This window comes from Gambusia affinis, linkage group LG06 (genome assembly GCF_019740435.1).
Source record: "Gambusia affinis linkage group LG06, SWU_Gaff_1.0, whole genome shotgun sequence".
Taxonomy (NCBI): Eukaryota; Metazoa; Chordata; class Actinopteri; order Cyprinodontiformes; family Poeciliidae; genus Gambusia; species Gambusia affinis.
This window is the reverse complement of record NC_057873.1, coordinates 10595427-10611025: the sequence shown is the minus strand read 5'-3', so window position 1 is coordinate 10611025 and position 15599 is coordinate 10595427. Positions and strand designations below refer to the sequence as shown.

At 37.1% G+C, this 15599-nt stretch overlaps 1 protein-coding gene across 6 annotated transcripts in view; it reads right to left on the bottom strand.

Moving 5' to 3' along the window:
* LOC122832213 (endothelin-converting enzyme-like 1) overlaps positions 1–15599 on the bottom strand; it is a 75852-nt gene that overhangs the window by 7493 nt on the left and 52760 nt on the right. For all 6 annotated transcript variants that reach the window (XM_044118758.1, XM_044118753.1, XM_044118754.1 and 3 more), the window contains 8 exons: positions 14553–14775; positions 10274–10372; positions 9713–9787; positions 6891–6994; positions 6036–6094; positions 4343–4394; positions 1078–1145; positions 532–656 (listed from right to left, as the gene is read on the bottom strand). In XM_044118758.1, the coding sequence (XP_043974693.1) occupies positions 532–656; positions 1078–1145; positions 4343–4394; positions 6036–6094; positions 6891–6994; positions 9713–9787; positions 10274–10372; positions 14553–14775 (805 nt within the window). The remainder of the gene's footprint in view (positions 1–531; positions 657–1077; positions 1146–4342; positions 4395–6035; positions 6095–6890; positions 6995–9712; positions 9788–10273; positions 10373–14552; positions 14776–15599) is intronic.

The following is a 15599-nucleotide window of genomic DNA, read 5'->3' as shown; positions in this document are numbered from 1 at the left end:
GAAAAGTTCCCAGATCTGTACTCCACTCAGACTCTCTAATTAGGTTTCATGAAACTACTATATTAAAAAAAGATTAGATCAACGTCAGTCAGGGAGAAGCATCAACACTGTATTTTGACTGTTTACATAATTTTGTTGCTGATAAAACACTTTAAACTTCTGAAATGAACATCTTTATCATCCAAAATATTGAAAAACATCTAAAAATCCTGAAGCCACAGAATAAGATTTTGCCACTACCAAGCCGTTTGTCCACTAGAATGCTATTAACTCTGTATCTAAATGAGTGAAGTTAAAGCAGAACAATCAGAACCAGGACATTCAGATCAATTGTCGAGTCGTATCGCAAGTTTTAATCATATATTGTGAGAGTCCATTAAACAGGACAGAAATTAAGAACCTAGAAGTTATTTCAACAAATAGAATCACTATATTTCAATGACAGGTATGTACAAATATCAACTGTATTATAAAATAAAAATAAATGCATTTTCAGTCAGTGTTACTTGTGTTGTATGGATTAAAGCCCACCTTTTGGTTATATACAGTGAAGTTATCGTAGAGCTTGACAATGCATTCAGCCTTTTTCTGGAACTTTCTGTAGGACTCCTGAGTCCACCACTGTTTGAGGTTGCCGTAGCGATCATACTGGCCCCCTAGGGACATGAACCATTGCATCACTAAGATGAAGGGCAAAAGTGCAGGGTGGATGTTGAATATTAGGATGAAGTCAGCATAATCTATAACTTTTCTTCACAGTCAAAGAACTACCAGACATGCTGTTGCTCCAGATTTTGGAGAATGGATTTTACTGCAAGTTCCCCTTACTTTGTTTGTAGATTAAACCCCTTTATCTTGCAAATAAGCACAAAATGCACCATCTTGAGAGGCTTGTGTTGTCCAATTGATTGCTAGGTGAATAGCAGATATCAAATGAGCATCATGGTAATTTTTGACTGGAATCAAAAGTTATAAGTAAATAATAAAGAAGCACAGTGAGGAGGCAAAGTAAAAAAATGGCAAAGAATAACATTTGTTTATGTAATAAAACATGGACAGAGAGGTTTTCATTCTTACCCCAGTCATCATAACCGTGTGTCAGCTCATGGCCAATGATAGCTCCTATTCCTCCATAGTTCAGAGATCTGGAAGCAGAATGGGAAAACTAAAAATGACTAAAATTCAAACTTAATCAAAGTCTTGAACAACGAAGAGTAAGAAATAATCGTTTTATAAAACAATGGAAAGTCAAAATTTCCATTTTTGGAAAGCTGCTGTGCTCATAGTGGTAACTGTTGAATTTACAGAGAGTTAGATTTAACTTTTTAAATTTTGCGTCAGACGATATGAGTTCAGTTTGTTCTGATCTTATTTAACCAACACACAGATGTTCCTATGTCACAGCTACAGCAGCCATCTTGTTTGAAGAACGGAGTGACTACCTGGTGATGACAGCAATTTGGGAATATTTTAAATGTTATGTTGTCCTTGTATTACACCATCATACATAGACATTATTATATTTATTATATTTCCAATGATAAATCTAGTAAATAGACCGCTACTTAGAAATCAAGTGTTTCAGTGATTTCAATTGTTACTTTAATAAAATTCAATGTTTTTGAAAAGAAGTGGTTTGTATTTTGTAAAATTTGCTAGATCAAAACCCTCAGATGTTATAACCTTGGAAGTTAGCACTTTAAATGTCATACTGTGACAGATTGACAAATTAAGACTAATGTAGCTGACTGGTGGCGCGATGGGAATAATGTTATTTTATTGATAAAAAATGTTGTAAGATATTTATCAATATTTACTAATAGCTACACTTTTTCCTTACACTTTTTCTTAAAGTTGCCCTCTAAGAGGCATTTCCTCAACACACCACAATTAATATCCTACAGATATTTCAAATTTAATGCTATACACTTGACGTCTTTATAGCATCTGGCAAAAAAAAGTAATTTGACCGATTTAAGGTGTCTCATTGCTGTCAGTTACTTGGCTTTCTTTGCTTGTGTCCCTTTGTCCTCATTGGAAATTCTGCTTAGCCAAGCAGGATTAAAAAACTGAGCAAATGAGACCTTGCTTGAATCCATGTGTTTTGGATTTGTATTGAATACAAATCAAAGCAATGCCACCTTTTTATGCTTGTATTAATTAGAAAGGACCAAATATATGTTCCACAAGCGATGCACAAATCCATAGAGGGACTTGGAACATAAATCTTAATTTCCCTAGTTGTTGATTAATAAAAAATAAATGGCACAAATCATGTGAGTTTCCTATGTCCTCCCCAGAAAGCTTCATGTCGCTCCTCCCTCTCCCTGAACCCTGTCAGGAGCGGGAGAGGTGTGTGTGTTGTACATGCAGATCCAGGGAGCGATGAGAGGGCAGACTTAAGGCTATTCACATGGCTACATCTGAAAATGACTTTCTGACAACTAGTCGATAAGCTGCCTCACACTGGGCCGACTCCCTTGCTAAACTAACAGGCTGTTTGAAGCTTCATTATACTCAACATCAGTGCAGAGGTGTGAGTGTGTGTGTGAGTCTATATGGGAGGTTGAGGCTACTGCAGTAATAACTTTATGGTGACATGTGTCTGTGTGTGTGGGGTGTGTGTGTGTTGGTACAGTCATTAATTAAAATCGATTTGCATGCATAGCTACCACTAGCAAAAGTAGGAGTGATAACCTCTAATGAAGGCATAAAAATGTAAGAAAAAACTGAAAACGCCAGACACTATGTCTAATTGTTTTATGCTTGGAAGTATCTTGTTGTTCAGGGGAGTTATAAAACTACAGGTGATATGGTGTAGTGTAGTCTCACACTATGTGAGAGTTGATTTTTGTTTTTTGTTTGAAAGAATTATCTAGACTAGTCATATGTTCTTATCATTGAGGTCAAAACCTGAGTCTTTAACTCATCTGTTCATAAAACCTTTATTAACAAGTGATTTGACCTGCCCATGAGAGTAAATTTCAGTCAAAATTAAAGTTATAATAATAAACTTTTAGAAACAATATGTTTTTTTTTCTTTGTTTTTGTTTTACATATTTATCAAAACTGTCACTACATTGTGAAACCTCACATCCTACTTTCATCTGCAGAAATACACCGCTTGGTCAGAAATAACCGATCAGAACCAGGAGGAGGGTCTTAGTGCTGTCAATCATCCTTGTGTATGCACTGCTCACAGCCTGACCCTCGCTCTCTGCTGTTCTACAGCTCCTTCCCTGCAGCTGCCTTTAATGGGGCTAGTTACCATGGCCAACAAGGAAGGCAGATTAACAATTTTCCTGTAACAGTGAGTTGTTCGTCTGCCATTAACACATTTAGCACTGTGTACATGAGCTTGATTGACAGTTCTATGATCTCTGATTGGCTGTTTCTGACCAGGAGTGGTGTATTTCTGGAAATGGCAGTAGAATCACATGAAGTAGGCAGAAGGGCTCGATTTTTTTCACAGATATTATGTCTTATAATATATTGTCATGCCATAGTGACAGTATTAATAAATATAAAAAAAAACCAACATGATTTTCTTAAATAAAAGTTACCTACTGGAACTTTAAAGGTAATGTATTTGAAGCAGGGTTTTCTTTCTTGGTCAGCACACTCTCAGTTTATGGTGCAGTAAAAGTAGAATCACTATGGACTTTAACTCTGGTGTTCTAGTTTCTCATTCATTTTAGCATTGGTGATCATCTTAGTGCTTCTGCACATTTCTTAGATTCTGCATCAGCTATTTTATTCTGTGCAGTCTTTCATACACTGTATATGTGATCTTATTGTACAGTCTTTATAGGATTGCTTCATTTTAAATGTATATGAGTTCTTTAATCTGCCTCACTTTGCTGCTGGCACACCTGAATTTCCTCCCTGAGGGGCAAATGGAAGATAACTTTATTCTATTCTATGCTATCTGCTTATAGTGATGATATGTTAACCTTTGACAGCAACTGAATATTAAAAATTTTTGTAGCCAATATTTCTGTCACTGTAAGTCCATAGTACTTTATTAGAAAAATCTCATCCAATACTCTAGTGAGAGAGTTAGATCAGGCAGCAACAGACAGGGAAATGATCTTCTTTCATGCACCATCAAATTACTCGACAGACTTAAATTTAGGGAGACGACCTTTCAATGACACCTGTTCCATTAGCAGTGGCTTGTTCAGTAATTGAGCTCTTGGTGGGTAGTTAAATTGGTTTAATCAGGTGTGCTGGGACATCAGGAGAAGCAGAGGGTTTCCAGACTAATGTGGTCTTTAACGACCACTGCTGTAGCTGCGGAGCGACTGTGGACTCTCTGTGGAGAGGCAACGGGGACACTCACTGTGGAAACTCAGGATTGTAGAGGGTGGGCTGCAGGATGCCAGCAGGAAAAACTGTGAGACAAATAAAAAAAAAAAAAGGTGACATGAGAGAGTTACAAGTGTTTAGAAATTTATTAGGCCAAAATCCGGCCCGAATATAACAACTCACTCAATAATGAAAAGAAGACGGAGGATAATTTGCTCAGGTCAGAACATGAATGAGGTGGTAAAGAAAATGTATATTTAATGGAATGCAGTTCTGTGTTGCCTTTAAGCCATATGTGTTTTGCTAATGTTTCTAATACATTGTCATACTATTGCACATCCGCCTTACATTTTAATGGCAGAGGAAAAGGAATACCCTTAGTAAATAACATTCCTAATAATGTTATTTACTAATTTATGGGTTATTATTTATTAGTAGTTAATGCCTAATTAACTTCTAAACTCTGCTACTTACAAAAGTTGATCTTCGTCTAATTCAAGTTGTCGTGAATATTTTTAAATGTCAAAAACATCCAAAACACGTGTGCCACCATCCTCACACACAATATTTACATTTCATATTTCATGTAACATAATGGAAATCCCAAAGTTTATTCATTTTTAATGTCTATTGACACCTTTGAAAAGTGAACTTGACTGTTGGTGCTACATTCGTTTTATTTCAGTGACTAATTATCTGACTACGTTGTAACTTTTATTAATCATTAGAATTTTACTTTTAGAAGGTCAGCTTAGTATGCACATCTTTGAAAAATAATAATAATATAAAAAAACAACAAAGTTAAGTCATGGAAAAGTAAAATATGCCTTTCTGACTCAGTTGAACAAAATGCATTCCACACCTCTGATCCAGACATACACAGACTATTCCAACTAAGAGTACATTAAAAACGACCTAACTACTTCAAAGGTGAGAACTTGGTGTTTCACAAAATCTGTTTCATTTTTAGGTTTTAACCTGCCGGCATACAAGGGAAGATAAGAAACGGTGCTACAGCAGCTTATAGTAGAGCTATCTTCAAACCACTCTGGTACTACAACTGGAAGTTGTTTTTTCAGAAACGCAAGGTTCACATTGAGAGACAGAAATCTGTGATACAGCAACAACTTTTGAGAAAGCAGAAATCCTTGGTCTTAAAATCAAACTTGACTACACTTGTAAAAACAGTGAACACAAGGAAGGAAATGAAAAAAATGTGGATAACTTGAGAGGAGTAAGAGCTTATCTGCTAAGAAAAAATATTCCAGTGGACTCTGATGACTGCGTTTGTCAAACTCCTTCTGTCCCCCAGCATCAATCTGTGAGCAGGCCATCGATTTTTCTAGAAGAGATTGAATCCTTCAGGCAGACACAGACGGCGGGCCGATCCTGGGAGACGATGAAGAGCGAAGGAAGGGGTGATAGCGCTAGGCTAGATTTGTTAAAGCTCAGGAAGGTGATACTGCTTGTTTTTCCTTCAGGGGTGCATTAAACATCCAACTGTTGTAGAAAGGGAGGAATGAAGGGGGATTATGGTATGGGGAGATTAACATGTTTTTTGTTTTGCTCCTCCAGAAGTCATTGTGTTTGACTTGCTGTAAACAGACAGCAACATAGAGTAATTGTCTGTGACTAAACACAGAAAGGGTTCCTTTGTGTGTGTGTGCTTGTTTGTGGCAGAATCTGGCACTTGTATGGCTGTGAACGATGAGAAGTCATGCACTCACCCATTTGATTCTTGTTAGGGAGATAGTAGGCATTAAGAGCCTGCGGGGGGAGAAGCCACCTGAGGAAAAAAATTGGACAAAAAAAGGTTTTAGGGACAAGATCCCCTCACACTCTATCCACTCCAAACACACTGAACAGAATCACAAACACCGCTGCCTTTATCCCTCCAAACCCCCTGTTGAGATATCCACTCTGTAACATTCCACAGCTGAAGTGCCTCTGTGCATACAAAAACATGGATGGTTCCTTTATGGTAATCCACTTAAAGCCAGTAAAATCGATTGGCATAGATCCCCCAAATGACTAACTCCGACAGACTAAGATGCCCTTGTTCCAGCTAAGGAAGTGATGGCTCTGCATGGACTGAGGAGAGACGGTGGAGTGACAAGACAGACGGTTTCTGTCTTTATTTAACACCGGCAAAACCTGGTGAGTAATAGAACGTCCACTTTTTGGTGATAAAGAGGGCGTATGTGAGTGTGGGCTAACGATACCGCTGTGTCAAGCATGCTGGAATACTAATGTGCCAGTAATGTGTTGTCATAACAGAAATGCACTCAATCCAAGCTGAGCAGGGCTGTATTTTATAAAAATGAACTGTATGTCCCACAGCACTCTTCTGCTGCCTGGCTGCTACAGATAAGTACGTCAAATGGATTTTCTGCAGCTGTTTATGCTGATTTAGGATCTGTTTGTTTAATTTAGAGGTACATCAGCAAACGTGGCAATAGAGAGATTTCTGGGAACATATGTTAGGCATGTTTGACACATGAGAGTCACGTAGCAGGGAAAGGGATGCATCTGAAACATGCAGGATATTGTTGGGAATTACAGAACTAAAAGGTGACACTCACGCTGTCTTGTCCACTTCTTCATGTATTTTCCTGACAGACAGTTTGATGTTGAACTTAATGCTGTTGAGGATATTCTTGAAGTAGGTCTTCTTGTTCACATCAAACTGCAAAGCAAGGGAACGGTGTAGATTTGAGTGTGAATAAAGGGTTAAAAACAAAGACATTTCAGAAATGTGATTCAAATCATGTTTGTTATTCTAGACCAGGGGTCTGCAACGAGCAGGTCTGGGGCTACAAGTGGCTCTTTGGATCTTTTACAAGGTAATAACATGGGTGAAAACAATAAAGAACGAGTTTATATTTTTTTAAATAAAAAAAATGCAGAATATAGCAATTTAGTTTAGAGAATGACACTAAAAGAACAACATCTTAGATCTATTTACATTTTTTTTTTGCATTAGGTTAGAAACTGTTTTTAATATAGTTTTCCAAAAAAATAATATCCCACAGAAGAAAACCTATTCACCTCCTGTTTTGCAAAGGATTTATGCTTTTAATTATTGTAAACCCCAAACATTTAAATAAATTATATTTTTTTAAGAATGGCAACACATTTCCTGCAGTAAATTTTTATAATATTTATAATTTTTTTCTTAAAAACGTCATGTAACATTTGCAGCACTAAACAACTTTTATTTTACTGAACTAAAGACAAACATGGCTCTTTGGATTGTTAAGTTTGCAGAGTCCTGTTCTTAATAGTACTTTGACCTAAACCTATAAACCAGAATCTTTCCATTTTTAGCTTCATCGGTTCTAACCAGTGAATATCTGGTAGGAAACAGAAAAATCTAATCTTTTTCTGTCTCTGAATGCACCGTGTACAAACCCCTCCAGATCCAGCTGACAACACTCTTTCAGCGTCGATGCTGTTACCGAGTAACACAAGTGTAAATATTTATAGTAGCAGCAAAGGGTGCTACTGTAAGGTGAAGTCAGAAGAAGCACACACATAGACAACATAATGAAAACTTGTTTCTTGTAAACTTGTCTGGAGTTTATTCAGGACGAGAGGGAACATTAGAGAGAGCAATATCAGCAAGGCAAACAGATTACAAAAAGAAAATTAAAAATCACTTAAGCCGACTTCATTGACCCGTGAAACATTTTAGCAATTTCCTGTATTTTATGGGTAAATAAAACAAATAATTGTGATATAAGACACTAATAACGTTTCTTCATCAGAAACTATTCACAAGTAGTTACTGACCTCTAAAGAATTTCTATTACAAATTTCTAGTAATTTGTAATAGTAATAGTAGAGTTTGACATCATCGTAAGATATGATGTCAAACTCTACTCCCCTTTTTATGATTGGAAATTTAGTAAAACGCTGTTTAATATAGCAGTTGGATTCCTTTACTGATTCCAATATAATTACTTGTGACAAGTACAGTAAGGCTAGACACTATCTCACTGAATCTGCCTCTTGATCCTGGACAGGCATCTCTCCAAGGTTGGTCTACCTACCGGTACTTAAATTGCAGAGGACTGATAAGATGAAGCAGATTTTTTTTTTTTTTTTTTGCAAATGTTGTAGGCAGTGCACACCAACTCAGAAATTGAAATGTAGATGTCAGATTGAAGAGCTTTGATAGGGAACTATAGGGAACTATGTTTACATACAATTACTTAAAAACATGCTGTGGGATTTTTGGAGAGGAAACTACTCAGAAAAGTAACAGAAGAAACTCAACTTTCTCTCCCCTAATAATATGTTCTCCAGTGGATGGAAACTTTAGCTTCCATATTACGGTATGCAGTGATTTTGTGTTGGTGTGTCGTTAATAAAATTAGTAGAGCTAATTCTCAAGAAGAAGTAGTATAGTGTTTATTGGTAAAGCCAGATGGACGATATTAATTAGAAAATCAAAGCATCTTGCACAGAGTTAGCTGGACGTGACACTGCAGGTTGCAGTTATTCATAATCAGTTGAAGGTAAAATATGAAAATAATTAAACTAAAACAAATGCTTAATTTATCTTCCAGATGAGATTTTATGCAATTGTTCTGTAGCCAATGTTCCCACAAGCTTTTAGCTTTTAGCTGTTATACTCCATCATCAGGACCAATTCCTACGACATAATTAGCTTTCAGAAAATTTCTGCTATCTCTATGTACTTGATTTCCATCTACACATTCAAATCAACATTTGTTTGTCTTGAAACTACACTTTCACAACAATTAATACTACTTATGCAGTGTGAGTGTACCCTGTGCTATAATTGGTCACTAGTGTTGTTTCTAGCTAATATTTTGAGTGGAAAGCTAGATTGTCTTACCATTGCAAATTGTTATATCTCTGGGTCAATGTCCACTGTCTTGCAAAATGATTTTCACAACTACAAACTGTAAAATGCAATGTGAAAAATCTGAAAATATCCAGTTGTGTAAATATTTAAGTAGCTGTTATGTCCAACCACTCTGAGTTTGCCTCTTCTAAGGACATTGTTAATTCTAGTTTTCATGTTTACCACGTTGATGCAGAATTTTAATGAAAATCCTTTATTTCTTTTGAGTTATTTGTCAGCTGCCTTTTATAAACATATTGTTTGACAAGAGTTTTATTTGGACCTGTCTGAATCAACAATGCTTGTAACTGCTTCTTTATTATAAATAGTCCCATCACCATTCTGTAAATGATGGTGGATTTTTCTCTAACTGAGTTCAATCACGGTGATGCATGATGGTTCCACCTGAAGATAAATCCTTCTAGTGCTCAAGAGAAAGAGCTGGATGCTGGGAAGAATGACTGGAGGGGATGATGTGTGGGTACTGGATGACTGCACGGGCCAAAGTGAAATAGGAGGTCCATGACTCACCCCATATTCCTGATCAATGAGTTCATCTTTGAGCAAGAAGTCTGGGTATCCTGTCATCACCATCATGTGCTTCAGCTGTGAGAAGAGGAGATGAAATTAGTGAGGTATGGTGGAAAAAATAAAGAAACAAATCGGTCGAACAAAATTCCACATCCACTTTGCAGCAACTGAATATCACACATATGTGCCTGGTTTCTGACCCGCTCTCTTGTGCGCATCAACTAATCAAGCAAACCCAGTCTAATAGGATTACAGAGAAGCTCTTTATATTCAGCATGCCCCTGTAAAAGGATTATAACTTTAGATTGTAAAAGAATTAGAAAGGATATCTTGCAGTGCAGATCCTAAATCAGCACCACAGAGAGATCCGGATTAGGCAATCCTCACTTCTCAATGTCAAGCCCTTGATGTATCCTATCACATTTCTATCTTACCACGCAATCAGTTAGACTTGTTCAAAAGAAAAGAATCACAAAGAAGTTATTAAAACCTTTTCAAGTACTAATCGGATCTCACAGGAAGTTGTGTTTGTGATTTCAAGGTTCAGTTTAGGATTCAAACCTTTGCTCTGGCAGCCTCCTTGGTGGCCTCATCCATCCAGTCCAGTTCCTGCAGCCGAAGATCCAGGGCATGTTTTATGTCCTCCACTAGCTTCTGTACCTGGAGGGAAAATAGATCTAGTAGCAGTACGTTTATAATTGCAAAACTGCAAAAGTAATCATTTGTAGGAGAGTGGGAAGCAGGGACATCAGTAGGATTGAAATATAGGCTGAAGGAAGTCATACAAATCAACATTCGTGGATATAAGTTTGCGTCATTAACTCATCTTTTATTAGTTGAAAAGCATTTAAGTCCTTATACCTGGTCCAGTTTCCTCTCCCCCTACTACTGCTCTACTGAAGACAACTGTACTCATGGCAGACTAGCCATCTGGGATACCAGCCATTTTCCTGGTGGGCTGAAATGCTATTAAAGTGGACATGGCCTGACCAACCCACAAAACCACTAGATCACTAGCCCACTAACACCAGGCTGGCCCAAACACATTGATAAATACCAGGCATTTTCCTGTCAGTGCAACAGTCCACCGCCCATCCACTTTGCCTTGAAACATGTATTTGATACAGAGCTTTGTTTGGTACAGACCCTTCTGTAAGACGGACCGCTTTCAGAAAACTTGGTATGAAATGAGTCTACCTAAGCAAACCAAACTTTGGTAAATATTATGCAATGTGAAAATTCATCCATCCATCCATCCATTTTCTGTATACCCTTGACCCTAGTGGGGTTGGGAAGGGTGCTGGTGCCTATCTTCAGTGAATGTTTTAGGCGAGAGACAATTGGAAAATATCAAACAAAAGCTTGCTTTGGAAAGTTTTCTATGGCCAGTTAGTTTGTGTTACACGCACTGGAAGCACTGAGTCCGAAACAAAGTAAAACAATCAGACACCATGTTTCCTGAGGAAGAGAAAAATACCGTTTCATCAAGAATTGAAGGTGGGCTCCGGGAGACCAAACAGTTAAAATTTTCTGTGACATGTTTAAAATTCCCAAATTAAAATATTGAACTCCATATTTATAAAAGGGACAGATTAGCTCTGGATTAACACAAGCTCACTGTCTCTCATTTTGCTGCTATTTGTTTCATTGCCAAACATAAGAAAAAGATGTTGGGTAATTGAACCTCCCAGTTTCACTCCCAGCCACTACTTTCATCTGAATTTATCAACATTTACTCATAAACACTCTTCAGATTTTTTTTACATCACCAGGGGATGTATTAATATATTAAGAATTAAACTGTGTTTCAGGTTATTTTTTGTTTTTATTTTCTTCAATGGAGCTTTTTGGAGAGTGAATGGACTCAATCAACTATTATCTTGATCTGCCCGGATTAGTGACCTACTGATATAAAACTATGAGAAGCAGTTATAGAGGATTCCTGCTAAAGGTGGTAAAAGGATTACTTGTAATGGCCAGATAATATCAAGAGCCTGTTTAACTGGAAGTATTTTCATCTAAGTTATAAGTGTCCAAACTGGGTAACAGTAAGGTTAAAATGATCAGTTTCTCTGATTTTTCTTTTTATAGGTATATGGTTGAGTAAAATTAATGTTATTCTTTTATTCTAAGAACTAGAATAAAATAATAATTTTCTTTCATGTCATGCATGTCTCTTAAATTCCAAGCAACAATAGAGTATTTATTTACAGAGAATGAGAAATGATCATATTCACATAGAAACAACAACACTAATGTTTTAACTCAGGAAGAGTTCAGAAACCAATGTTTGGTGGAAAAACCATGAGGTTTCCAATGGGGGTCAGTACAATGCTCTTCCATTTTTTCCAGAGCTGTATTTACTTTCATAGTGTGCACACTGACTGCATTTTTCATAGTGCTAATCATGTTAACAATAAAATAATATTTGTATTCCAAAAATAATGATTTGATAATGATTTTGTATTTGATGTAAGAGTAAATTGAATTCTTTGTTCTACAGTGTAAGAATGCTTGAGCTTTAAATATGATTGGCCACTCAACATATCTGCTTATATAATAGCTCCTAAAGAGAAATTAGATAACATCAGTATCAGCAGGTCAAAACTTTATGAAGCTTGACCTGAATTTTGCCAGAAAATCAGAGCATCTGCACAAACAACATTTTGTTAGCATCTCTGCTTCTGAAGAACAATGCTCCTAAATAAACATGCTGTGAAGTAGCTTTGTGTTTAACCTTTTGCTATCTATTTAGATAATATGTGTGTTTTTTAAAATGCCACTTTTACAAGATGCTCATGTCTCTACATTTGCCAATCACCATAACAAGCTTAGCAAGAAAGTCAGTCATTCTTTGCACAGCCTTCTGTTGTTCAGCTGCAGCTCCTGAAGGCTCATTAATTCTTATTCACGCTGAGGTAAGCAGCATCTGTAAATGACTGAAAGCTGCACACAATGTCACTGGCTTAAGGTAGGGTACCTGAGTGATGTTCAATGAGGTCTGCTACCTATGTGGTCATGACAACAGGCAAGTTAAACAAAGAATCAATCACTGCTGGCATGGCCAATGACAAAAATGCAGCACATTCACTCAAACCTTTCCATCCTCTCCACACAAAGGACGATTTGCACGCATGAAGCTTCAAAACCATTGTTGTTTTGAGATGTTAAGCAGCCGCTGTTAAATACTTGATTATGAAAAGCTTTCATCCCTAGCAATAATCAAAAAGGCTTCATTAGTTTGAAACACTTCTGAAAGTTAGTTTTGTTATCTTATTAGAATCTTAACTGGAACGTAAGGAGCTCAGGAATTTAACTTTCAATTAAGATACCATCCAAAAAAATTAATTAGCATCCATGGCTTATTTAGTCAAAATGCTTTATGCCTTAAAATTCAGTTTGGCAGAAATGTAAAAGGTTATTAAAGAACAGAAATGCTGTATATGGGATTATGTGTGTGATGATGTGAGAAGCTGTATTGGAGGAGATGAAGGAGACACCGGGTGGGGTTTACAGAATGAACATAGAGATGAAGAGATTAGAAATCCCGTTGGGATCCATATCTCCATGACCTAGAACAGACAACAGACAAAAGAAATCATGGAGGAGTACTCAGGTGAGACAGTAGTAAATGCCAAATGTTTGGGACTGACCAAGGCAGAGAGTTACGTGAAAAAAAGCAGCAAACAAAACTAGACGGTAGATGTCTGAGATTAGTGCAGGTGGGATTTCAACATCCCAGTTCAGCCATCAGAGCCATTGAGCCATGACAAAATACTCTGCTGGACACCGCCTCCATAGACTCAAATAAAGATAATACAATGATGACCTCCAAAAGAAGGAAAATGAAAATAGATGTTCGTAACACTTTCGTTGAATCAAAAATATGTTTCTGTTATTCTATGAAGATACATTAGCCAAAAGAGATTTAGTTTTCTACTAGAAAACATCTAATTGAGAGCATGATGTGGGCTGCTGAAAGGCATTTAAATAGTTCCATTTCAGAAATGCATTCAGTTTTGTCTGGACCTGGTCAGAGTGCACATTTTATTACAGAACATTTTGAATTCAGGAAAATACTGCTAAGTATAACAGAGAGTCTTTATCCACCAGAAAGTGAGCATATGCTTATGTTTGTATTCAGAATTCACAGTGTGAGCTGCCGTAACTGCAGGCTAGAATGTGTTTTGACAAAAGCTTTGTTTCTATAAGTCTTTGTTATTTTCTGCTGTCAAAGCTGATTGTGTTTTTGTTCACTGTTAAATTGTGAAAAATGATATTTACCACATTTTGGAAAGAACTGCCCTAGAAACAGAGAAAACACACTGGGTCCTTCTGATAATGTTAGAGTGATTGTAGCAAACTTAGAACCTATGCAAAGTCCTTTTAATATGTTGGTTTAGGTCTTTTTAGGGATTAATTTAAATTAGCCAGGCTAACTGCCAGCAGAGTAAGAACATTTTAGTGGTTCTAGAACAATAATTGTTGAAAACTTTCATATGTGTAACTGGCAAAGGACTATTACCAATTTTATTGTCTTTTGTGGTGTATAGTCTATAGTGTTTTTCAAAGAGTGAGCCACCAGGGAGCGCTACTGAGGCCTCAAAAAGTTGGAATTGCACTCCAGTGGTCGCCATAACCTCCATCAGCTGGTGAAATGGAATAATCTCCTACTACTAGCATGTTGTACCTAATACTTAGTGTATAGTATTTCTGGACAGAAATGTGAGCCTAAATGTGGAGTATTTTATGACACATGAAAACAAGCATTTTTTTTTTTTAATAAAGGATTAAATCAAAGCCAATAGACGGAGAGGCGTGAGTCTGCATGTATTCCAACCTTGACTTTGCTCTCTAAAGAGAAGTGCTTCTTGACAAACAGCGCCCCCAGAGCCATGCCGAAGTGCTTGTTGGCCTGAGTGAGGCAGAGCCGGCCCAGCTCCAGCTGCTGCTCGGTGCCGTCGATCTCTCGAGAAAACTCGTGGATGGTGCTTCGGAAGGCGGTGGACAGGTGCTCACTTAGCGCGGCCACAATGCGCCACAGCATGTAGTTATGCAGAACCCTGAAGAGAAGAAAATAGATACATTATTCGTCTTCTGCCACATTTTTTCTGTCTAGGGTTTTTCAAAATAAATCATTTTACATTAAATAATAATACCCCAAAACATGTACATTATTTTAACACAATGCTTCCACTTCCCATGGCATACATCATGTGGACATGATCGACAGATGTCGATCATTTCTTACCAAGTGACTTCTGGGAATATCTCCATCTCTCATAACCCTTGAACCAGATTATCTGGGAGAAGAAAATGGCTGAATGGACATTTTACCATCACCATTGCTTCAAAGTCCAGATTTGTTTTATTTGACACTGCTGTGCTCCATTTGATGCATCGCTGCTCCCAACAAACTCAATAAGTGTTTACATCCATGCTGGTATTTGTACAACTTTACTCAATATGAATAACATTTCTGCTGATCTCTGCACATCTATGCTGTTGCAGTTATTTATATTTTACAGACATGCATGTTTTGCACATTTTTAAATTAACCAACTCAGTTGCATGTTCTATTGTTGTAAATGCACAAATGATTTTAAAAAAGCTTCAGGTGTTTGCCAGAGAACATTATTGTGTAAATAGCATCATGAAAACCAGGAAACGCACCTGAGGGACAAAGTTGTGGAGAAGCTCAAAGCAAAGTTTGATATCCCTAGTTGTGAAAATCTGAAAGGTCTTGGTTCATTCAAAAATAAAAACAAAACAGCAAACCTAGCAAGACATGTCAGACCAACATCTAGTTGTGCACTTCACAAATTACATTAGGCAAGAGTGGCAAGAAGAAAATTCATTGTTGAAGGAAAGACATAAGAAGTCCCAA